This window comes from Xenopus laevis, chromosome 8S (assembly GCF_017654675.1).
Source record: "Xenopus laevis strain J_2021 chromosome 8S, Xenopus_laevis_v10.1, whole genome shotgun sequence".
Classification (NCBI taxonomy): Eukaryota; Metazoa; Chordata; class Amphibia; order Anura; family Pipidae; genus Xenopus; species Xenopus laevis.
The window spans coordinates 36,052,444-36,079,337 of NC_054386.1; the positions used below are offsets into that span (position 1 = coordinate 36,052,444).

Here is a 26,894-nt window from a genome sequence, read left to right on the forward strand (position 1 = left end):
CAGGATAAATTTGGCCTGTGATATTACATGACCATCATTATGTCATCACAGAACATTGCACATAAGCCTGGGAACGTTCCAACGTTCCTTTTTTTATAAGGATGATCTTGTGTTTCAACAGCAACACCTATCAGCACTTAAATGTACGAAGTTTATACTGCCGCTGAAGCTCAATGCTTTGATTATGTATAAACCTAATACCCCCCCCCCCTGCTGCTGAACTTTTTCAAACCTGTGCCGATCCATATAATGTTATGAACAAGATTGGGCGCACTGGTTTCTGGCACATTCTTTGCAGCAGTTTTGCAGCAGGATAAAACAAACTATATGTCTTGGGCATCTGATACCAGGCAATGGCACCACCAGGCATTGCATGTTTATTACTTGAGTCTGACACCATATTTCTTAAAGAAAGAGCCATTCACCAATGCCCACCTTACACAAAAAAAAAAATAGCAGCAAGAAATCAATAACAGGAAAAGGCAAAAGAAAATATATGAAATGATACAAAAAATGAAATCAAAATAAAAAAAAATGGGAGAGACTGTTGTCAGGCTCACATGTTTCAGAATCATGCTAACAAGACCATCCCACCCTGCAGCTGCCAGCGAGAGGTCATTTTGATCCGCTCCTGTCCTGGGATTTGCTGGGGCGCAGTGCGCACGGGCACGACTCCCCTACCGCCACTCACTCACAGAACTGCAAAAAAACATTATAGCAACAGAGAACGAACAACAGCACAAGAATTGAAGAACTGCATGGCATATGATCGGCAACTACAGTTATATCCATGATTTGCTCTCGAACTACAATAAATCTTAAAATAATATTATTATTAGAAGGGATATCGGCTAGTTATTAAGATTCAAATCACCATCAAGGGAATGGAGATTCAATGTTAAAATGAAATCACAGAACCTTAAAGGGGAAATAAATCTTCTTTGAAGCTTCAGTGCAGGCACCCCAATTTAAGTATAGAGGCTATAATCTACAATGAGAATTTCTGCAGCCAATGTTACTCCGCAATGGAACATCAAAAGGGTGGCTATAGCACTATGTGGGTGTCTGTAGCATGAAAAATTATGTTTTTAATGCCTCCAGCAATAATGACGTGAACAAAGAGTAAAAAGGGAGGCAGTTGAATGATTTATTAAGCAGTGTTGCTTTAAGAATCCAGTCATGGTGTTACTAGACTACATTTCTCATAGATAGCATTCTCGAGTAGGAGCTTGACCACTTCTGTGGAAGGTTTATGTTCCCTTTAATCAATGATTTCCTTTTAAGTGTATTAGTGGTGCTGCAATTAGTAGCCACATAATATAGAGGGACCGAAGGGGGTTCTTGAGGGCCGGCTATCCCATTGTATGTTATAGAAATACAGTAACTGAAATTTGTTGGCAAACATGGACATGGAACTACCAGTCCCTATAATGAAGACCTGGATGATACTGAATAAGGGACCATATGCGTATCCCAAGACTCTGGTGGCCTTTTGACCCATTCCCTTGAGACGTTATTCTTGCTCTTATCTTTAAACGGAGAGAAGTTCAAGGTAGGTCTTAAAAAGGCCAAGAACAAATTCCCTGTATTAACATTTCTCATTGAGACAGGTTTTAAACCTTGGATGCATGTGCATAACCTGCAACCAATCCCAGTCACTGCCGAGGCTGTTTATGATTGACTCTCGCCCCATGGGAAGTAATGAAGAACCCAATAGGATACTGGGAGGGTTGCAGGTTGCACATACGGGCTTATCCTTTCCTCATTGGTTTGCTGGGATTGATTACAGTAGAAATGCAGTTCTCCATTTGTGCTCACTCACTGAATCCCTCAGTAGGGGGAACCTGCAGTTACTTCCTCTAGTTTGCATTATTCAGTCCAGTCAAGTGACACTTGTAGGGTCAATGGGAATGAATATCATCATAGACATTCTTCCTGCTGCCTGTAGCTGTCCGCCCCCCCCCATTGGGGATTCCAGATACTCACCCAGGGGAATGGATGCGTCATTCTAATGGACTGATCCACCTCCATTATTTCCTAACCGGGGGGTGGGTGGGGGGTGGGGGCTGACTTCAGACAGCTAATGCCAATAAAAGGCAAGGATTTTATTCCAGATAAAAACATCTGTAATATTATTTCTCTGCTGCAAGAATGTACCAATTTAGTTTTACTGTCTATTTGAATTTAGCCAAGCATGATTCTGGGCAATAGAGCCTGTTTCCCTTACTTTTCCCTATGCAAGCTTCCAGTCAAGTATAAGATATGTAAAGTGTCGATGCTATTAATGGCCTTATTAATTCCCAACTGTCTTACTAGATTCCTAATAATCACTGCAAATTTTGACTTGCTTGAGAACCCAAGTGACTGACTTTTTGGGATGTAAGCCATCCCCGATCTACACTTCCCAGCATCCATTTAAAGGGGTGGTTCACTTTTCAGTTAACTTTTAGAATATTATAGAATAACTCGTTTTAAACAACTTCTCAATTGATCTTTATTATTTTTTTTATATAGTTTTTAATTATTTGCTTTCTTCTTCTTTCCAGCTTTCAAATGGAGTCACTGACCCCATCTAAAAAACCAAATGCACTATAAGGCTACAAATGTATTGTTATTGCTATTTTTTAATTATTCATCTTTCTGTTCAGGCCCTCTATTCATATTCCAGCCTCTTATTCAAATCAATGCATTGGTTGCTAAGGTATTTTGGACTCTAGCAACCAGATTGCTGAAATTACCAACTAGAGAGATGCTGAATAAAAAGCTAAATATCTTAAAAAACCTCAAATAATATCACTCTTCACATCATACTAAAAGTTAATTTAAAGATGAACAACCACTTTATTCTTCTCGGACCTACTAGGCCAGTGATCCCCAACCAGTAGGGGCCATTTAGAATCTTGTGATTCTGAGGGACCATCTGTCCTGACAGACGATGAGTTATACAACCTAGCTAGCTCTAGGATTATTCCAATACCAGTTAGCGAGACACCTACAGTATATGTAAAAGATATGTATAATAAATACAAATGTATAAAAGATTATTTGTTTTCAAGATTTTGTGACGTGGGGTGCATGTGAGCAAACCCCTAGCAATGGTGCAGAGGGAATGGGAACAACGGGTGTGGGTAGATAGTTACGCCACTGCAGTTAATCCCACCAGTTTATTCTTGTTACCCTTATTTGTTAACATATTTAACATCCCTTTCTTGTTTAAATGTCACTGAAATGTGCTGTGTAACTTGCTGTCACTATATAAATAAACCCCAGGGCAGAGAAATCCAAGATATTGCACCGTTAGCCATTTTAGCTGCTATTCCTAGAGCTGAACTATAACCTCTACCTCTAAGGTTGCACAGGCAATGAGATCAAATCTCCTGACAGCTCACAGTACATGGAGGATGACAGCTCCAAGAAATCTATGTGTAATGAGGTTATGTCACACTACAAATCAGTATTGATTAATAATAAATTACTAACGGGAGTTTTGAAAGCAACATGTCACTTTATGACATTCTTGGAAACTTGCATAGACAAAAGTGATTTAAGCCTTTACATCAGGAAGCTCTCGTCTCATGACAAGGTATTACAAACATGGGGTATGCACCTTTTAACGACTTGGGTTCCCTGATTTCTGTGCAGACATTTAGTTGCCTTTCATGGGCTATGGCACAAGTTGCAGTTTTGAGTGTTTTTCCCCCACATATATTTAACGTGTTTTCCAAACACCTAAAAAAGAATTGGCCAGTTCACCCCACCATCTCTGTGAATCACCATGCAAATGCCAGTACAAGCCCTTTCCTTGCAATTCATGCAGACAAGTGCCAGTGGGGTCAGTTTAAATCTTAGACCATGAAGGCTGGTGATTTGGTTTCAGAGAACCACAGGTGGTTGGGGCATAAAGTATTGACATTAACACACACATAGAACTTAACATCCTCTTCCAGAACCTGAAGGATATGGTAGGACAGGTGCTGGTCCTTCAGGCTAAGGAATGCATATTGTCCTACGTCTTCTGATACCCTGCCATGCTCATGTACGTATAGATATCATGACTAATGTGAGTGCCCCACGAGGGCCTGGGCCAAGAGGTTTTTTCCCTGTGTCCTGCGGCCCAGTCTGACCCTGGCTAGACCATGCACTGAATAAAATTTTTTTTATCTGACTGGGTCTAATCACATATCAGCTGGGCTGAGGATCTGATAGAGTCATGAATGCGGTCAGTGGCAGACAGCACTTCTTGATCTTCCAGCGTGATGACCTGTATAACGGCCAAGCAGGCCAAACAAGCTGGTCATTACATGGATGGGTAGTTTAACATAGCTGACTCCAGTTTCCTTTCTACCCAATGCTTCATGCATTTTGTGTGTCTCAAATACCAGAGCATCCAATGTCCCTACATGTAAATGTGACTATTTAACTTTTTAAACTACCCTATTCTTCCATCAACAACAAGCAGGAGGCGACAGTGGTTATGAAAACGAAACACGTAGAGAACTTACTCCCAGAATTCAGTAATGGGCGAGACCTTGTCGGACAGTTCGTTGCAGGTCAAGTTGCCAAAGGTGGAATTGGTGGTGCCGTTGGTGCAGTCTTCTTGCCTGAAGATTTCCACACAATCTGGTGAATTCCAGGTGTTGTTGCAGTGCGACCAGGGCAGGACGGCGGAGAAGGACTTCACAAGGTAATAGACGCCCCATGTCAGAATCAGAATGTAATAGGTGTTACAGAAGAACACGATCACCACCGAGGCAAAGCCAATACCTACAATCCAGAAACACAAGTCGAGAACCAGTACAGAATGCCTACCTTGGAACGTTGTGATGCTTACGCATCCTCTGCCTATGATTAAGTGTCCGTTAACAAGAATTGCATAAGGCTGCCTCTGTTTGCCGATACCAAATAAATGACTGCTCATTGAGTACTTGCTCCAACATACACGGTTCATTCCACTCCCCAAGCTGAAGGCTCATGAGAGAGCACTTTTGGTGAGTTATGGATACAATTGGTTAATTTATAATCATGACCTCATAAAAAAGAAAGCATATAGTTTTTGGCAATAAATGTCACTTCGTGCTGTTCCTATCACTGGGACGTCGCCCAGAACATGCGGGAACACTGAATGTAGTATGACCATTTGTAACACTGAAAATTCCTTGCCTCCTTCCCTTTTTTAGAGGCCTCTAAAATGCAACATATCTATATTAGAGACAGCACTTCTAAAAGGAAAGCTACAAAGGCAGTTTATTGCCAATAGATCAACCACATTAGTGCAAGCTAGAATGCTTTATTTATTCTGTATAATGCTTTACCATACCTGCATAAACAGTTACAGAAACTCTCTCTGTTTATTTAGGATAGCAGCTGCCATATTGGCTTGGTGTGACATCACTTCCTGTCTGAGTCTCTAATAGCTCTAGGCTCAGATTACAGCAGGGAGGGTAGGAGGGAGGAAGGTGAAAGGAGGGAGAGAGTGTCGCAAACTGAGCATGCTCAAGCCCAAGCCCTGGAGGTTTAAGCTGAAAACAGGAAGTCTAATACAGAAGCCCGTGTGCACACAGTAGAAGGAAAGAAATGCTGTGTTTCTTTTGACAGATGATTCAGAGCAACATTACTTTGAGGGGTTATTTATATAGACCTTTTTGATAAAGCTTGCTTACTTTTAACCTTTCCTTCTCCTATAAGCTCATCTAGCTTTTTGCATTACTACCCCTTTAATACTTAACTTAGTCATCAGTAGGATCTGCTGTTCAGCACCACTGACCAAGGTGAACTAGGTATTTTTTTGCAGTTAGTGCACTCCTTATTTCAGGAACATCAAAGGTAATGAGAAAAAAACTATTATGGACATTCAATTAGCCAGAGTGTGCTGGAGGCTTAAATAGCACAACCATGTTAGACATGGGCTGGAATCTAAATTCCTGCTTGACTTGGCAATGAACACTTGAATCAGGTGAATTGGTTTAGGGTCAAGAGGCAGCATGTTGCTTGGCACAAATAGAAGCTCTGAAGCTCTTATCACCCAGTGGGAAACAGGGAGTAAATATGCACACAAACTAGACCTGGTGACACTTCAAATCTGTAAGTAAAGTGATGATCTTACCTTGGAAGAGCGGGGCTATGTTCCACACAGCAATGCTCCCTGCTTTCATGAACTGTCCCAGAGCGATCTCCAGGAAGAAAATGGGGATACCTCCCAGGATAGCGATCACAAGGTAGGGAATGAGGAAGACTCCTGAAAGAAAAAAATAAGTCATGTTACAGGTCTCATCCCCGCAACAAAAACCCAAAACATGACCAGACACAAGGTGCATAATTTGTAGGCCCTGCTGTGGGAAGATGTGAGCAAGGGCCTCCCTGAAGTGATACCTTTCTACCACAGGTATGGGATCCGTTATCCGGAAACCTGTGGCTACATATTACGGGAATGCCATCTCCTATAGACTCCATTTTAATAAAATATTTTACATTTTTAAAATGAATTCCTTCTTCTCTGTATAAAACAGTACCTTGCTCTTGGTCCCAACTAAGATATAATTAATCCTTACTGGAGGCAAAACAATCCTGTTGAGTTTAAGTAATGTTTACATGGTTTTTCTGTAGATTTAAAGGTATTGCGATCCAAATTACAGAAAGACATCTTATCCAGAAAACCCCAGGTCCCAAGCATTCTGGATTACAGGTCCCATACCTGTAGCACTGTTCTCACGGCTATGGTCTGAGGGTGGGTGGCCTGTTAGGGGGTACCACAAATCTGTATCTTTATTTATCCAAATAAAAATGTAATTTACACTGGACGAATGTGGATGGGATAGCAGCTATAGCCAAACAAGAAGGTGACTTTATGACAAGATGGGTAACAATGTGCAGCCATTCAGCTGTCGCTGAAGTACAACTTACAGATCCCGAGAAGGGCTGAAACCATACCTCCCAACATTTTGTAAATAAGAGGGACAAAAGAGGGACAAAAAAGTTGGTGCGCGTAGCGTGGCAAATTTTTAGATCATGCCCATTTTTGTGACCACACCCCCTAATAACCATGTTCATTTTACAAAATTTGGCAGGTTATGTTTTTTTCAGTTATTACAGTTTTGATAAGGTGAATTGCCCTTTAAGCTGTGAGTCTAGCTTCTCCCACGGGACCTCTTATCTTATATTGTTACAATTACTTTACATTATTATTATTAAATGTACTGTATCTTGGTTGTTCTGTGCTCTTTGCCAAAAGCCAAGTAAGTTAGAAACATTGTTTCTTTTTCTGGCTGTTCAGTGCAGAGAAAAGCTGGACTTTTCAGTACAAATGAGGGACTGCAGGTTGAGCTATCAAAAGAGAGACTGTCCCTCTAAAACGGGACAGTTGGGAGGTATGGCTGAAACTGCAACTACTACAGACAGACTTGCCCAGGCCCAAGCCATGAATCGCTTACACAGGCAGCACTGCAATTCCAGCTATTTCAGTCATGCATAGGCTTCTGACATAACAGACTCCATGGTACGAATAACAAACTGCTACTGAGTTGGTCCTGTGCAGTTACAGTATGTATCCCCAGCCCTGCATTGTGCATCCGATGAAGCTGCAAATAGGGTGCTTTTAGACATTGGGGATTTTCTCAACCTAGTAGATTTAGTATAATACCTGAAAGATGCTAAATTCAGTTTTGAATTGGATTAGGCCATACAAGCATAGCAAGCAATGTACTGCCATATTTCTGCTGTTTTACAATGCAATGTGCACAAGATGTCTTCATGGGAGCGAAGGAACAAAGTGCAGCAGAAAATCATGGTTCTTATGGCAAAGCTATATATACAGTGGAATGAAAAGTCACACTGGAGACTTCAGCCCATCTGACCCAAACAGGGCAATTAAGAGCTACATGGATGGGCCTCCTTAACAAGCCAAAGCCTGAATACAGATGTGAAAAATAAAAAATCAGATGGCACAAACTTCAGCAGTTGTGCTACAAATTCAGTGATTTGTTTGAGATCTCCACACGATGTTTTGGAGGTACAACCTTCTTTCTCAAGTGCTCTCAGAAAGGAGGTTGTACCTCCGAAACGTTGTGTGGAGATTTCAAATAAACCACTGAATTTGTAGCACGATCGCTGAAGTGTGTGCCATCTGATTTTTTATTTTTGACATGGAATATTGAAACCTATTTATGCAGCATGGTTTCCGGATACAGCACCACAACATTCAAATCACAGTCTTTTGAACTATTGTATCCTGAATACAGATGCTAAATTAAAGGTGGCCTTAAGGTCTTAAAGCATTTAAATGTATGGATAAAACCTTGCAATTTGTGAAGCAAATTACACCCAAGCGCATAAGCGTCATGTGGGTGCCAAATGGCGCAGTATGAGTGTTCTCTTAGTCAAGCGCCAATTCATTTACACTTGATAGCAGGGTGTTAATGGAATTAGCCAGGTGGTGAAAGGCAGGTGTTATATGCAGGGCTCCCTTGCTCCTAGTGATGTGTCATTATGCCTTAGTTCTTTCATTAAGGCAACAAACCCAGTGCTATTTGTAGCATGCAAAATTGCTCCCTTTTAGCCCCTTGTGCCACGACATAAGTGAGGGTATTTGCTCAGCTGCAATAAGCAAGCACTCTATACTTTAGGTTGGGCTTGTGGGCCTATCAAATAGCTAAACATGAAGATGAAAACATTGAGAAGCCGTGGATTATGCTAGACTACAGATTTCCCTGGAAGGTTGCACAACAGGCAATAGAGATAAACCATTCCTTGTCCTCAATTATCAACAGTCTGGAGGGCAAAGTGCAGTGAAGGTCAGGTACACAGAAGGACTCTCTGGTGAAGGGCTGGTCTTTTTCCAGCCCTGTTGCCTACTAAATCTCTATATGGAACTAAACTGAAGAAGAAGTTTCATTCATTTACACGTCCACAATTATGCAGCTGTTGCAGCCTCTTGCATGGTGACATAAGTGCCAGAGACATGGAGAAATGTAATGTATGCTTGCTGTATTGCTTCCCCTCTCCTGCATTGCTAACTGAGCCTCTGTCTCATTGGTTCCTGAACTGTTTGCTACAGAACCCCCCAGTGTATCTGAGTGTGCACAAGTTGGGTAACCCAGAAAAAAAAATGTCCATACAGGATTGGGCCTCCAACTGTAAGGGTCCCTTGAGCTTTAAGCATTGCTGGCAGCCATTGTAGGGCAGTGTCCCTCAAGGTGACTTTACCGGTTATTAAACCCTTATCTCTCTCCTTTTATCACAAGCATGTCTTAGTTGTAAGACTGGTTAATGATTACATATGCGTCCTAGCAGACCGTGAGGCTGGATACGTGATTCTCACCAATAGATTCATGGATTCTTGTAGTGACAGTAAAAACAATGTGCTTCTGTTGGGTTGCGCAAATACATTAGTGTTGTTTTGTTTTATGATGTCATAGGGACTCAGTGTGCTTTTTAATCTCAAGGACACACGTTAATATTGCAATATATCTTTCTAGTACCCTGTCCATGAAAAATGGGGCCTAAGATTGATGAAGCACTGGAGCAGGGCCGGACTGGCAATCTGTGGGTTCTGGCAAATGCCAGAGGGGCTGCTATAAGGTCCCATAGAAAGTCAGTATTTAGTGGACTGGTGGGGAGCTGTTTTGGCCTCTATGTGGGCTGATTGGGCCTCTGTGTACTTGAAATGCCAGGGCCTATTTTAATTCTCAGTCCGGACCACTGGAGGGTTGCACCATCAGTGCATTTCCACCTGAAGGAGACCCATCTCCATTACCTCCGATATGCTCAAATGGGACGCCTGATAGGAAACACTGCAGGGGTCAATTAGGAACTCGAGTGCAAAGTATTATTCACATAGGAACTTGAACCTACAAACACTCCATGCACCCTTTACCTGGTGCCAGTGTGGCCATTCAGCCCACTTTGACTAACTGCTTGCAAGGTACATAAATAAATGAAAGGAAGCCCTGAGATTAACACTAGCCTTGATGTTACCTCCAGGGTACCCATAGCATGTGAAATTTACATGTGAAACTGCCATCAGCCTAGCAAACTGCTCACAAGCCTGCCACATAAACCATGACGTGGAATAACTGTTGCTGAGCATACTTTACCAAACACAGACAGCAATTTGACCCTGTTTTGGTGAACCACATGCAAGTCATGATGCACTCTATGATACTGGAACTCTGGGGGAAAAAAATTGTTTTGTGGGGAAAAAATGTTGATTTGAAGGCAATCACTATTGGAAATAGCTCTCAATTTTCTGGCCTAGTACATTCAAGAATTCCTCTGCAGCAAATTCCACTTCCCTGGCATCAGGATAAGTGAAGAGTTAATGGTTACTTTCTGGAATCCCATGTGGAAAATGAAGGATAACTTATACAGCTCCTAAGTAGCTAAAGAGGTGGGGCAATGAGAGAGCGGTGGGTATTCCCAGAACACACACTCATACGCAGGGGAGTCCAGTAACTGAGCACTGGCCATAAAGCTCACGCTCTATTTATGTTGTGGTTCATTATTTTGGGTGCTGCACATCAGTGATCTGCTCAGCTATTTACCCCCCCCCTGCACTCCAGCCAGTTCCTGTCTGACACCGATACTGTTGGACACAGAGTCCAGGAGCAAAGTGCAGCTTCCAAGAAAGTGGAGCTAACAGCTCATTCTGCTACAGCATCTTAACCCCCACACTCCCAGGGTCACTTGGACTTCCAAGCAAATATATATATATATATATATATATATATATTTATATATAAACGTGCAGCTATGAGCTTTCTTTATATATATATATATATATATATATATATATATATATATATATATATATATATATATATATATATATATATATATATATATATATATATATATATAGACATTACTGAGCACCATTTATAAGGATTTAATTTTTGTGTACATGCCCTTGTATGATACAAAGGCATCATGGGATAACATACAAATCAATTTAAAAAAAGACTATGTAAGACTTATGTAAACTGCAGGATCCAACCATATCCCAAATCCTAAAGAATTCCCATCGGTCGCAATTTTAGCACGGATACAAAATTCTTTCTCAATTGCCCAGGAAGTGTTTAATGAAATTAATGAATAATTATGAATCAAAACAGATCAAGTGTATGTTAGAGGGTGTTAGAGCTCTGTGGCAGTGTTATGCTCTAACATCTTGTTAATTCCTGGAATAAATAAGCACTATGTTGAATTTAACACAAAGCAATTTGATTGGAGGGGAGAAATACTAATAGTATCAGAGGTGGCAAGTGCTTATTTGTGCTGGAATGCAGTGCAAATTACAAGATAGGTTATCAGAAAATGAAAAAAGTAGATGGCTTTTGTTTGCCATCACCCTGTTGCACGCCTACACATGAGAGTAGTTGTAGAAGGACTACAACTCCCAGCCTACTCTGCAAACAGCTGCTTTACTGGACACTAGTGCTAAACCAGTGATTGTGATCCTATCTAGAGATGTTCATTAAAGATGGCCATGTGGTGAAAAGCAGATTAGCAGATAGGTCGATTTCTCCCAGAGCTGGTTGGGCAAACTATCGGATCTACTTCACCAGCATGGCCCAGTGCTTTTCTTTCCACCCTTCTCTGTCTATGTCTGAATGTGGCTCAGTCAAATATCAGATAGGGAAGAAGCCCATATATTATAAGCTGCTGGTTTCTAGGATCTATCACCAGTGGCGGATTAATAACATGTGAGGCCCCTAGGATATATCCGCACAGGTCCCCCTTCTAGGCTACAGCAGGATTTAGATGCATACATATCCAGACACACATTCACTCAAGGTCTCTCTCCCAGCAGATGCACCCAACCAGACCCAGTAGCACAAATAAAATAAATAAGAAATGAAAAAAACTACATGAGTCCTTGATCACATAGCCTATGCATTATCCAGCCCCTATCACTTTCATGGCACAATAAAGCAGATGCAAATGGTGCATAGATAAATGGTTTCTCCTTTTTAGAGGTCAGCCTGAGCACACACCCCCCTCGCTAACTCCAAGCTGAACCTGCTTGCCTACGTGCAAAAAGCACAGCAAGCAAGCGTATGAGGAAGTGGAGTTTTCTCAGGAAGGGCAACCCATGCATGCAATGACCTCTCCATCCAAGTGGTTGGTATATTAGGTTCAACCCACCTCCTCCATTCTTGTAGCACAGGTATGGGAACCTCCACACGTTGCCGAGACCCACAGCGAAGCCCACACAGGACATCATAAAATCCATCTGGCTGGTCCATGTATCACGTTCTGGGATGCCTTCCTTGGGAGGGAAGACCATCTCTCCTTTGGTTGATCCATTCTGGCACAAATCTGTCTCCTGTGCAGTACCATTTGGTATGAGTTGGTCCTTCTTCTCATCTATGGACACTTTATAGCTACCGTTCTCCAAAGACAAACGCCTCTTCTCCATGGTCTTTAAAATCTCTTCTAATTGTTCAAATAAAATCAAAACTACCCCCTCTTTCCCCTCTCTCTTTTTAAAAAAATAAAAAAAACTTCTGCTCTATTTACAAAAATATCTCCTGTTTCCTTTAAACCCTCAGTCCCCAGTAACCCTCAATGAATAAATAATAATACTATGGATAAAAAGGAGACTAAATTCAGTTTGGCGAACTCCACACAAAAGGAAAGAAAGGGAAAAAAGCAAAAAAAAAAAAAAATTCAGAAACCGTCCACAAAGCACTTAAAGGTGAGCCGGAAGAATCTCATGGGTTACTGCTGATGATGGAGGAGGTTGAAGGAATGATAGGGGAGCACGGTAGTGCCAATGCCCCCCAAGGAGTGGTTAGGAGCACCAAGTGTGCTGTGTCCTAGGTCTGTGGGTCCTGCACTAGCTCCACAAGCTTTAAATCAAGGACCAGGATGAAGTCACAAAGCTTTCCACCCTCTTCTCTCCCCTCCTTCAATGCTTTCTCCCCCCCCCCTAACTGCCTCTTGCACCTATCTCTCCCTCTCCTGGCATTTGCCCTCTCCTGAGTTCTGCACCTTAAAGTCAAATGTGTATCAGTGAGCGTAAATGCCTCCTTCTCTGTTTCTGTTCCACGCCTCTTTTGCCTCTGTGTCTGCCTCCCCTCCCTCCTTCTCAGTCATTCAGCCAGCTGAGTAAATCCCCTTTTCTGTCGTAGCATTCTGTCACTGACACAAGGAGCAGACCTCACATGGCTGCTATTTTGGGATATTCATGATAGGAGTGGGATTCGTCCTGAGAAGGAAGGGGGAGGGTAAAGCAGCATTTGCTAACATAGCCTCTGAAATCAGTACCATTAGAGTGCAAGCTCTTCTGCCCAGATAAGGTCCAACCTTCCGAATCCACGTGTGCTTAGCATAATCATCAGAAAAACAAAAGTCATCTTTAAGCATGAGATATGCCTTATTTAAAGGCAGCAATGTCCATAAGGACAGCTGGTGCTCTGTAGGGCTGCATTGGCTTTAACCCTTTCCAAGCTAACGCATCTCGGACAGCACAAGATGAATATTGAAGCACAAGCATTACTTCTTTGTGCATTGAATTGCTGATTCCCCCAAAGAACCTGGCTATGCAAAAAAAATGCAATTTTAGTGTTATTTTTTAACCCTGTTCTCCTCCCGTGCAACAGAGCAGCACAGATAACAGGAGTTATTTATTAAAGGGGTTGGTTCACCTTTAAGTTAACTTTTAGTATGTTATAGAATGACTAATTATAAGCAACCCTTCATGTGTTCAGTATTTGTTTTCTATATTAGTTATTTATCTTCTTCTTTTCTTTCCAGCTTTCAACTGGGGGTCACTGACCCAATCTAAAAAAAAGTAAATGCTCTGTAAGGCTACACATTTATCGTTATTGCAGCTTTTAATAACTTATCTTTCTATTCAGGCCTCTGCTATTGATATTCCTACCTCTGGTTTAAATTGATGCATGGAAGCTATAGCTTTTTGGATCCTAGCAACCAGATGGCTGAAACTGCAAACTGGGGAGCCACTGAAAAAAAGCAGAACTCAAAAACCACAAATAATAAAAAAAATTAAAACCAATTGCAAATTGTCTCAGAATAGCACTCTCCTTGTCATACTAAAAGTTCATTTAAGGTTGAACAACCCCCCCCCCCTTAAAATTGTACCTATGTGGAAATGGTCCTTTTATCTTTAAATATCTGCTAAATTAGGAGAAAAGAGGAGCAGATTCAGGGAGGGCTGACCCAACTATTAAATGTTATGAATATTGAAGACCCAGTTGAGTTTTAGTCCATGCAGGACTTCTTCCCTCTGGGTTTGAGATTCTAAAAAAAAGAATTGCTATAATGAGCCAGAAATTCTCTTTCCACCTTTGTGGATATGAATTATATACTCCAGACCTGGAGCAATAACCATTTGTTAGCCTAGAATCTACAAACTTCTTTTTGTTGAAATTTGTATGTGTCGGGAGGGGGGTAACGTGCAAGTATAATAAGGGCCTGCATTGATCCAGATGACTTCTATTTTCCTTGTAGAAGTCAGGTTTGATTTTTTCCTTCCAGTCACTGGGCAAATACGTTATCATTGTTAAGCTTGGCTCACGGGACAGAAAGCTTGCAGTGGCTATGTGCCGGTCTGCATGTGTTTGCCTGTGTCTGTGTGCACTCATTTCTGCTCCTGTGCCTCCCCCATGCACTCAGCTGCACTTTCTCCAGTTCCTTGTGCTCATTGGTGAGTCACTAACAATTAAGCAAATAGGATTCTTATGAATGCCAATGGACAGAAATCCGAAAGCAGCTCCATTGTGACATCACTGCACAGTGGCTCTAGTCTAGAAGGACATGAATTAAACATGGACACCCAAAACCACCAACCAAGGACAGAATTCCTGAGCAGGAGTAAAAGAATTGGCTGTTGTGTGAGCCAAGGGGGAGGCAGTCTGGCAATCAGATAATTGATCCTTTGATGCAAGAGAGAAAGAGAGGGCAGAGAAGCTGCATCATCATCGTCGTCATCGTCAGCGAAAGAAGCAAAGTCACTGCACTGCCACCTGCAAGGGAGGCCTGACATCAGCAGGCCAGAGAAGCATTCATACAGAACAAGGAATCTGATAGGCCACTGTGATGATCCAACATCACTTCGTACAACCCAGTCTGTCCTACCCAGCCCATCTATGCCAGGCTGATGAACAACTCTCAATGCAGAGGAACTGCGAATAATGGACTCAATTTATAAGCTGCTTCTGGAGATATAACTAAACTTATTTTTAGAACTCTTAAGATGCTTATAGCTAAGGAACTGCTCCTTTCGCAGTACAGTGGCAGGACAGAAGCCATCAGGGTGCTCTACAGAAAGGATGGGTCAGTCAGCAGCCTCTTTCATAGTGGGAGAATCAGTGTCATGTGTCTGCGATGTGCCAATCACTACAAACCAGTGATCTCTGGTACTGCACAGTACATTTAAAGCCACGTTGGAGCAACCTAGTTGACTTTGGCCTTAAAGGCATACTGTCATGGGAAAACATATTTTTTAAAATGCATCTGTTAATAGTGCTGCTCCAGCAGACTTTTGCACTGAAATCGTTTTTTTCAAAAGAGCAAACAGATTTTTTTATAATTAATTTTGAAACTGACATGGGGCTAGACATATTGTCAGTTTCCCATGTGCCCCCAGTCATGTGACTTGTGCTCTGATAAACTTCAGTAACTCTTTTCTGCTGCACTGCAAGTTGGAGTGATATCATCCCCTACCTTCACTCCCAGCAGCCCATCAGCAGAACAATGGGAAGGTAACTAGATAGTTTCCTGGTAGATATAAGAACAGCACTCAATGGTAAAAACCAATGTCCCACTGAGACACCTTCAGTTACATTGAGTAGGAGAAACAACAGCCTGCCAGAAAGCAATTCCATAGTGCAGCATGGCTCTTTCTGAAAGCACATGACCAGGCAAAATGACCTGAGATGGCTGCCTACAAACCAATATATAATACTTTTTTGGGTTAGGAATGAAATTTTACATGGTAGAGTGAGTTACTTGCAGTGTAATTTAGAAATAAAAATGACACCATAACAATTATGACAGTATACATCATGCTTGAGTACATTTGTAAAAATCGTCAGGGCATATTCAAATTTGCTTCCATTTTAGTGCTTTAATCTTGGCATGTGTGAATGAGCCATTGTACCTTCTAAATGGCAAATAAGGCAGTAATGCTACCAATTGAGCCACTGTACCGCCCTTCCACAGTAAGATCCAAACAATTCGGTCAGGTGCACCCCAATTCATAGGACATATCCTCCACTATACACCAAAACAATGCACTGTTGTGACCCTTGCAGCAGGATGTTCCATTTCCAAAAGCAACCGTTTGCCAAATGGGAAACTGAGGTATTGCAACCCTTATATACATGTCATGGGCCCTTTAAGGCACATTTTAGCAATCAAATATGAATCATGGGTATTAAAAGTATACCCTTCAGAGTAAAATGGGAATGCATTGTAGCCTATGAGGTGTTACAACATATATGATTGCCTGGCAACACTAAACAAGCATTCTACTATTCAACGACTGCCAGTGTTGGACTGGGATGCCAGTAACCCACCAGAAAACCTTAGACCATGGGCCAACTGTCCAAACTATTATTCCACCTCTTCTCACTCAACCTCTTTATTCTCTTAGTCTTTTATCTCTACTTACTATACTCTATTCTTCCATTATTGAGCCCCTTAAGAAATAGGGGATGAAATAGGCCAAATGGTTGGAAGCAACAGTGGCCACTGACACCTGAAGCTTTCCTGGTATCCTGGTGGGCTAGTCCAACACTGACCACTGGTGATGAACAGTATGGCAGCTTCCACTAATTAATTTGTATAAAACATATGCAGAGAAATATGGTATGCTGTGCATAGTAAGCCAGACCAGTATATTTTATATATTTTATAACATCTGTCGCAAAACGTACATTTTGGATTACAATAAATAAAGGCAAGTGATATTTGCAGATTGCTTTGTGCAGTGTAATAACATACTTCTCTGCTGGGTTTCTGTATCCCTGTTTTATCTGTATCTCTGTTTTAGGGTTGTAGCCTGCCCCCTCCTGGTTGCTTTTATCATTGTCAGTCTAACGAGGACAGTTGCACAGTTGGACCAGCAGCATGGAAGCAGCAGAGGCCAGAAAACAACAATATCTACTTGTATATAAGAAGGGGTTTTGGCTTTCTCTTACGATCACCATAAATATTTGCAAAATCACAGGGAAAAAAAAGCAAGACACAGTATATGATACATTACAGGCAGCCATGTAGATACAGATAAACCATGGAACCTCATGCCTATTTTTTAAAGGGGAAATATACCCTACATCTGAGTAATGTTTCACTACTAATTTGGTTGATTGTAAAATCTATGGTGCCATAATGCATGTTGTGTAGCAACAGAGGCCATGGTACAGTACATTTCCGTAAAGAATGTTTGATATTACACAATAGCATAGACAGGTCTGGCCAGATTACATCTTATTTTGGTATCTAGGCAGTGCTGTGTGTATGTGCATGATATAATAACAGAAATCAGATTTCTAACCCAAATTATAGGGTAAAACAGTAATTCTTGTAAATAGATTTAATCTTTAGGACTTTTATAGGACAGTATCAGCTAAGAGTTAATATAGTCAGTAGGGCTTAGGTCAGAGATTCTTAGCATGTGAGTCAGGACCCAAAAATGGCTCCCCGGGGACGATTCCCACTACTAGTGCAGATTGCTTTCTTTGGTTGTAAATAGTAAAGAAAACATTTTGTGGACAGAAGCAGGGATAAAAAATTATCCATGGTCAGACTTTGCCCCGCTGACCAGACCCACTTCCACTACCAACCCCATTGCCACTCTGGTAGTCTCTCCCTGACTGTGGCCACTAGGGAACAGATACAAGCGGACAAGTGGTCTTTGTGGCACTGAGAGTAGGACTCCAAGACTGAGGCAGGGGGCCTTGGGGGTACATGTGGGCCCCTGAGAGCAGAAAGTCTGGTCTTTTCATTAAGTAGTAGTAAGAGTGGTAACAAGTTGACAGGGGTGTTTTAAGCACCACTGTTCTCCCACAGAGAGCAGTAGGGGGCAGATGCCCCCTGTGCACCACTATTCTGTAGATTTCATGTGCTTTGTCAACCGCTTTTATTTATGCAAGACTGTGAGTGACAAAATCTCTCTAAAATGGTTCTCCATGGGAAATAATGTCAAATAGGTGGTAAAACCTACAAATCACAAAGTTGCCTGAAATTTCCTCCAGAGGCAACTTCGAACAACTTCAGAAGAACGAAGCGATGCATCTGTTTTACTGCCGGCGATTTCAATTATTTTCAATGGAGAGGCATTTTCGGGAGATTTGTTTACCACAGTCGTGCATTTTTATTGTGGACGGCAAAGCTCCCGGTCAGCCACTGCCCTTATAAAGGGTAGAGGTTGCAGGGCTAAACTTGATCAACCCATATCCGTAGCAACAAATGCAATATGGCTGTACCCTGCATATAATCTTACCTCCTCCATTTTATAGCACAGATAAGGGAACCTCCATATGTTTCCCAAGCCAACACAGCATCCCACTAAGGACATCATGAAGTCCAAAGACTTTTCCCATGTTTGCCTTGTATCAAGCAGTGTGCTGCTACTGAGCAGCTCTTTGACATCCATTACCAAGTTGGTTCTGCCATCTTCCATGCCAAACACACTTCCTCTATGCTGGTCCTCCACCTTGTGGCTTATTGACTTTCTACCATTGGTTTCCTTCTCCTCGTGATTCCTTTCCTTAAATACGGAGGTAAATGGCTAGTTCTTGGTCCTGAGAGTCCAAAAGAACCTTGTCTATAACATCCCCTACAGGGTATGCTCACAGAACTACTACTGGTACAAATACTCCAACTACTCAAACACACTGACTGTGATACGACTGCCACCTGTCAAGCTCAGTGTAGGCAAGAAGCCTACAATCCGGCCACCAGTGGAACTGGGGTCTTACAGGTACAGCACTGGAAGTCATGCCAAGCACAAGATGTACTGCTAGTACTACTGTGTATATCTTGGGTATACTAGGATAACATCGTACCAGACAGGATTCAGCTTTCCATAAAACATTTAAAGAGTTGCTGGGGTGGGGAGCCACCTTTAATTAGGTATAAGCTCAGATATTGGTGTATTGGGGCTTAGAAACCCCCTTGGGCCATTATATCATATATTTTTTGTAATAGCAGATGTGGATTTCTACTAAAAGTAAAAAAAAAAAGCTATTTGTAGTATAATGGCAATGGCTGAGATCTATAAATGAACAGGGCTACCATTATGCATTGCACCATGGGTATACAAAGCATGGGTGAAGGACAAGGTGCAAAAAGCATAAAATGGGTGCATTGTGTTCTGCACACTTACGCCCTGCCCTTTTCTGCCAAAGCACAGTCATTCATGGGCTCCCCGTGAGTACAGTGCTGCCTACATGGCCACTATCAATAATTATTAGGGATGCACGAATCCAGGATTCGGTTTGAGATTCGGCCTTTTTCAGCAGGATTCCGATTTGGCCGAATCCTTCTGCCTGGCCGAACCGAATTTGCATATGAAATTAGGGGCGTGTAGGGAAATTACGTGACTTTTAGTCACAAAAGAAGATTTTTTCCACTTTTTCCTTTCCTGACCATAATTTGCATATGCAAATTAGGATTCAGTTCGGTATTCAGCCGAATCTTTCACCAAGGATTCAGGAATTCGGCCAAATCCCAAATATTGGATTCGGTGCATCCCTAATAATTATTGGGCCCCATACTACCACAATGACAGGGCCTACTGCCCAGCGCTCCCCAATTATGGCCTGGGCCCCAGATAAAATACATGGTCATGACCTTGTTATATTCTAGCCATTCCCCAGTTATGCCAAAACACCAACCGTGATCCAGATAAACCCTGTTGCTTTCACAAAAAGACCTTTCCTCTTTTCGTTGGGGCACCTTCTGCCATGGGTCCCTTGACTACAGTTAAGTCAACCAGCTGGATGACAGGGTACACTGAGCATTCATTATTACTATACACCAGTGGAATATGCCATATTGCAGTTCAGCTGAATCGTCAGATACAGGTAGAATTCTATTGTTTCTACCTGTTTATCTGACAATTCAGCTCTACACGTGTGTATGGAAACAAACTATCTTTCCTGAAAGATCTTTTCCAGGAAGGATTGTTATATTAACATCTATGGGGTAGCTTTATAAAGGAGTGGAATTAGAGATCTCCACAGTCCGCAGAGTGAAATACCGCCTCTCTACATTCATTTCTATGGGATTTTTAAAAGTGTATTTATCAAAGGGTGATAGTGAAAGTTCACCATTTGATAAAAACGCCTTTAAAAATCCCATAGAAATGAATGAAGAGAGGCAGCATTTCTGTGGACTGTGGAGATCTCTAACTTCACTCTTTGATAAATCTACCCCCCTTGGCAACCTTAAGCCAGTTAGGGTTAAATTTGAGGCGAGTGTTTATTTGTACATTGAGTACCCCAAGAACTATAATAGGGTGATTGTCTAAGGGGTTGTTCGGTTGTTCAGCTTTTAGAGAGTGATTTTCGGAGAAAATTTGCAAATGGTTTTATTTTTTATCAATTGTGGTTTTTGAATTATTTTTCTTCTTATTCAGCAGCTCTCCGGTTTGCAATTCCAGCAATCTGGTTGATAAGGTTCAAATTACCCTAGCAACCATGCATTGATTTGAATAAGAGTCTGGGATATGAATAGGAGAGGCCTGAATAGAAAGCTAAGAAAGAAAATTTAACAATAACTATAAATGTGTAACCTTTCAGAGCATTAGTTGTTCAGATGGGGTCAGTGACCCCCATTTGAAAGATAGAGTCAGAAGAAGAAGGCAAATAATTAAAAAACTATAAAAAAGAAAAAATTAAGATCAATTGACAAGTTGCACAGAATTTTACAACATACAAAAAGTTAACCTTTTTTTAAAGGGGGGAATCACCCCTTTAACAATCACCCTGCTATAGTTCTTGGGGTACTCAGGGCCAAAATAAACACGCACCCCAGATTTTACCCTAACTGGCCTTCAGGGCAGGCCCATTAGCTCATAAAAAGGTTACAATTGTATAGAAACATTGGGGTAACAGTCACCCTGCTATAGTTACAGGGGTACCCAGGGCACAAATAAGCACACACTCCAAAACTCCGCCTAACTGACCTGGAGGGCAGGCCCATTGGCTCATAACAAGGTTACAGATATATAGAAAAATTGGGGTAACAGTGACCCTGCTATAGTTCCAGGGATACCAATGGCACAAATAAACACTCCCCCCCAAATCTCCACCTCACTGGCCTCCAGACTGGGCCCCCTAAGCTCATAACAAGGTTACAGATATATAGAAACATTGATGCCCTATGGGTATTTTAGACCAATGCAGTCCTGTCAGGTATAACTGTGTTGGAAAAAATACCCATTTATGTATACTTCATCTGAACTGGAAATCAAGCCAGTTGAAAGGTGGCATTGCTGGGGAATGAATTTAAAGGATAAAGGCCCTACCAACAGATGTGACAGCCACAGGCCCACACTTCTTAATCAAGATGGAAGGGAAAAAACTGTAAGTGGAAACACATTTATAGAACTGCAGCTATCTAAGGCTAGGGCCACATGGCGCGATTTTGCCGCGATTCTGCGCTGGGCGAGTTGCGAGTCGCTGCGGTTTTTAAGCCGAAATAGCTTTGTTAACTTTGGCTGTCGCCCGGAAACGCCCAGCGAGGCAACTTCGGGCGACAATAGAAAACGAATCGCCGCGTGTGAATTAGCGCAGCGATTTCGCCGCGATTTGCATTGACGCCAGCGCCAAAGTTAACAAAGCTATTTCGGCTTAAAAACCGCAGCGACTCGCAACTCGCAACTCGCCCAGCGCAGAATCGCGGCAAAATCGCGCCGTGTGGCCCGAGCCTTAGATGCCTGGGTGCCTAGAGAAATAACAGTTAGGGTATCTGCGTATTCTGCCTGATATAATCTGGGAATAAACTTACCTCCACCATTTTTATAGCACAGATAGGGGAACCTCCAGACATTTCCCAAACCGACAGCGAACCCCACACAGGACATAATGAAATCCAAAGGCATTGACCAGGTTTCCCTCTCTGGAGGAAGCACTTTCTTACTGGGTGGCTTTTCCACATCCAGTTGCCAGTTGGTGCTGCTATTGTCCTTCATGCTGTTGGTGCCAGGGACTCTTCCTTCATTCTTGCCCTCCATCGTCACCTTGTAACTTATTGTTTCCACCGCTGGTGTCTTTCTCCCCATGATAGCAACACAAGATAAGGTTGATATTTTGATCTAGAACCTTTTCTACTAGAGCAGGCTTAGTACTAGAACTCCAGCTACTCGAACAAACAGGCTACAATATGATTGCCAGCTCCAATGCAGCCCCAGGGTAGCTAGATTGTAGGCTAACAGGTAGCACTAGAAGTCATGCCAAGCACAAAATAGCTTGGAGTCTTGGATACACTGGGAGAGGAGGATTCCAGGCAGTAATTCTGTCCATTCAACTTTCCTTGCAGCATTTAAAGGGCTGTTGGAGGGGTGGGCATTAAGACATAACTCCTCCCATTAGTCACTCCTGCACTCTCCTGAATACATTAATCTAATCCAAAGACCCCAACCATTGTATCTGGCTGATTAAGGTCATTAACAGAATCACAGTTATTATTTGATCTCAAAAAGCCCTGGGGGACAATATGGCACATCGTTTCATAGTAGATGTGGATTTCCGCTAAAGGGAATGGCACATAGGGCTCTTTTAGGCACTTTAAGGCTAATACCAGATGGGGGTCTGACATCGCCTTGCTGAAATATGCAGGCTAAAAAACAAACACCTATGCAGGCATTAGCCCGGTGAAATTTGGGGTGACTGCTTATTTGTGCCCTGGAGACCCCTGGACACATTTTTTGTAACCCCAATGATTCTATATATATGCATTCCTGTAACCTTGTTATGAGCTAAAGGAGTCCTGTCCAGACTGAAGGCCAATTAGGTGGAGATTTGGCGTGGGTGCTTATTTGTGCCCTGAAAACCCTGGAACTATAGCAGGGTGAGTGTTACCCCAGTGTTTATATACTGTATATCTGTAACATTGTTATGAGCTAAGGGAGCCCAACTTGAAGGCCAGTTAAATTTGGGGTAAGTGCTTATTTATGTCTGAAACCTTGTTATGACTTAGGAGGGTCCAGCCTGAAGGCCAGTTAGAGTAATATTTGGGGTGAGTGCTTATTTGTGCCCTGGGTACCCCTGGAACTATAGCAGGGTGACTGTTACCGCAGTGTTCCTATATATCTGTAACCTTGTTATGAGCTAAGGGGGCCCAGCCTGAAGGTCAGTTAGGGGAAGATTTGGGTTGAGTGCTTCTTTGTGCTTGGGTACCCCTTGAACTATAGCAGGGTGACTGTTACCCCAATGTTTCTATAGATCTGTAACCTTGTTATGAGCTAAGGGGGCCAGCCTGAAGGCCAGTTAGGGTGAGATTATGGGTGAGTGCTTATTTGTGTCGTGAATACCACTGGAACTATAGAAGGGTGATTGTTACCCCAATGTTTCTATATATATATGAAACCTTGTTATGAGCGAAGGGACCCAGTCTGAAGACCAGTTAGGGGGAGATTTGGGGTGAGTGCTTATTTGTGCTCTGGGTACCCCTGGAACTGCAGGGTGTCTGTTACCCCAATGTTTCTATATAGCTGAAACCTTGTTATGAGCAAAGGGTGTCCAGGCCAGTTAGGGTGATGTTTGAGGGTGAGGGTGTTTAATTTTACTTATTACAGTCAAGAGAAAGCTAATGAAATATTGAAAAACTTAATACAGTGACATCCGAAAAGATCTGCTGTAAGCATTCTTACTTGGAACATGGGATAAATGAAAGACACGCTATACTGAAATGAGATGCAAGTCAGGGGAAATAGCAAACCTGTATCTGTACAGGGAAAGGTATTTGAAGGAGTAAGTGTTATTTGTCAGCAACTGTGAAGGCAATATTTATCAGGCAAGTGACGAGTGCCAGAAAAATACATAATGCAGCTTTCAATATCTAAAATTCCAATCTATGATTGTTGACTGATTTTATTTAGTGAGTGGGGTAACTACTAAACCCCTTGGATCCAGGTGCAAAATCGAATACAGGGTCTCGTAAGTAGAAAAATGAAATAGAGGCCTGGGATTCAAACTGAACTAAGCACCTGTCATGGAGATCCACATCTGCTTTTTACAGAGAGATTAGTTTGCCACTCTACTAAATATGCTGTTTTATTTGGGGACTTTATAATTCCAATGCTGTAGCAATATGGGAGTAGAAACATGACCAGTGTAGGACTGGGCTGGTGGGACACTGGGGAAAAAACCTGGTGGGCCCCACCAACCCAGACTCGCTTCAGCTTCCTACCTGTTTGCTGCACTGGCGCTCTCCCTTACTTCTTCCCAATCGTGGCACAAGGGAGCAGGTACTCGTGGGGGGATTGCCGTGCTGTGAGTAGGACTCCAGGACTGAGGGTATGTGGAGACCCCCTGATGTGGCAGCCCCGGTGGGACCCAGTCCAATGTTGAACATCAGAATCATGTTCACTGTGTAAAAGGGACTTCACAATAGCTGAATTTATGGAAACTGCACTGCCCATCCCTGGGAGATAATTAATTCTCACTGTATGGTAAAGGCATGCCAACCCCTATTTTAACTTGTAGCAGTCCTTAGCCAGGTTGAAAGGAGGACACAATGGGCATGAAGTGAATATAAACCCCTGGCTGTGCAGAGAAAGGTTAACACAACCCCTTTGATCTTTATACAGAGCAATTTCCTATTACTAGTTAGAACACCTGCCTTCTAGTGCTTTACATAGGCTGAATATAAAGCAGAGCTATTTGCCTTTGTTCCTTCACATGAGCTATACTGGATGCTAAATAAAGCACCGGCACATTCATGGCCGGTGCTATAAACTCAAATACTCCCAGAGGCAAATATTCCCTATTATGAGGCTCATCTCTTCTACTAACCTGTTTATAATAAACAGTTTCAAGGTCATTGATACCTATCTCAAGGCAAATACCTCCCATACAGCACTGATTCTCATTTTAAAAGTAGACCCGATACAACTTTAACCTTAGGTTTACAGATGTTGCAGAACTACAATCTCTACAATCCTCTGTCAGGGCTGGAACTAGGAGTAGGCAGAAGACGAGGCATGTGCCTATGGTGCAATGGTAGAGGGGCTCCAGGCACATATCTCTTCTGTCACCTTCCCATAGTTCCTTCCTTCTGCTGCCTTCTCCTAGATGCTCCGCATGTTCAGTGCGTGCTCTCTTCTGTGCTCGTATGCACGAGGAGGGGGAAGTAGTTGGCCAGGTTGTCTAGGGCACCCGGTCAATTTGGCCCAGAGCTGTCCTCTATATAGGGTTGGACTGGGCTTATAGAACACCGGGAAAAACCTGGTGAGCCCCACTGACCCAGGCTCACTCCTGCGGAAGCCCTTTGTGCTGCCGCCTGACCTTCCCTCTGTCCTGATTGTGGTCGCAAAACAAAAGACGAAGGTACACACTGGGGAAGAGGAGGGTTGCTGCGCTAGGTGGACCTCACAGCTGGGATAGGAGGCGGCAGCCTTGGTGGGCCCTGGATCCCCTAGTCCAACAGTTTCCACTGTCTGGGCCTGCTGATGCCACTCATGTAGAGACAGAATGTTCTAAATGTAATAGGATAAGTCCTTTTAATTCATTGAATGATTAAAGGAAATTTACAATAGTTCATGTTTGCTTTTATCCCTTCAATGCTGATTATAGGGGCTATAACTTTGCAACCATGCTAGAGATGGCTGCAACCTCTGCAATAACGAGTACAGTAGTTTCTGGGCTAGGTGCAGGCTGTGCACCTGTGACACCCATCCCCCTGGAAACATTTTTTGTGCCCCAGCATCTGGCAGGTCCCAAGGGAGTGCGGCCCCTGGTATACCCCCATTAGTTCTGCACCTGATCCTATGATAGGCCTCAACTCCACTAACAAACATCTATCAAACTCCCATAGTTAAGATTTATTTAGGAAAGTTTGCTACATAATAGTATAATGGATTTAAAAGATGAGTGGAGGAAGGAGGTGTTAAAATTGAGAAGGAAAATTACATTAAGGGTAGCTTTAGCCAGCCATTGTTCTAGCAGAGCACCAGGCTCAGACAGAAGTACAAAAGGGATTGTGACAAAGCTGATGTTATATCGGAGGAGACACAGACAGGACAATGACTGTGACAGAAAGGATAAGATTAAGGCACAAACTTGTTGATTGGATAAACCGACAAAGGGACAGCAAATTTGCTTTGATTTCATTAGTGGATGAGACAGAGACACTAGCCTGACTCAATTGGGCGACAAATTAATTAGATATTATATTGAAAGCTCTATTTCTCAAGATCCTCTTTACCTCCTGCACAGAATTTGTATGTCATTTCTGTGATGTATACAATATCACCCCACCTTGGGATGGACAATATTTGGCTGATATGAACATAATGCAGGCCATCAGGACAAGGACTACATCAACCGATAGATGCTGTCCTCAACCCAACGGGAAAATCAAACCTGCCCAATGGATAACTGGACTATTTTCTGACAGATAATGGTCAGGCAGGCCCTTTTGCTGTCATCATACACAGGCCAAAAAGCTGCTGACCAGGCCTGGTAATCTCACATGCCCCCATAGGAAACAGTGAAACGTCACTGCGACATTCAGCATTGGCAGATTTCAGTAGGAAAACACAAAAGTATGCATTTCTGCTTCATAATCCACCCCACCTGTGCACTGCAGAACTAGCCAGCACTAGAAAACCCCTTGTGTGACCTAACTGCTCTGCCACCCCATCACTCTTCTCCCCCACCTTTGCTGGCATGGATCACTTGGCACAAACATGGGATGCCCAT

At 42.5% G+C, this 26,894-nt stretch overlaps 1 protein-coding gene across 3 annotated transcripts in view; it reads right to left on the reverse strand.

Moving 5' to 3' along the window:
• slc6a8.S (solute carrier family 6 member 8 S homeolog) overlaps window positions 1-24,457 on the reverse strand; it is a 43,888-nt gene extending 19,431 nt beyond the window's left edge. The window contains exons 1-3 of one of the 3 annotated variants that reach the window (XM_041575328.1): window positions 24,382-24,457; window positions 6,104-6,235; window positions 4,503-4,764 (exon numbers count right to left, since the gene is read on the reverse strand). In XM_041575328.1, coding sequence (XP_041431262.1) covers window positions 4,503-4,764; window positions 6,104-6,152 — 311 coding nt within the window. In that variant the 5' untranslated portion in view covers window positions 6,153-6,235; window positions 24,382-24,457. Of the gene's footprint in view, window positions 1-4,502; window positions 4,765-6,103; window positions 6,236-12,138; window positions 13,443-21,978; window positions 22,506-24,381 lie in introns of those variants that run through there. The other 2 variants (XM_018232776.2, XM_018232777.2) reach the window with 2 other exon arrangements.
• Window positions 24,458-26,894: the final 2,437 nt, after the last annotated feature.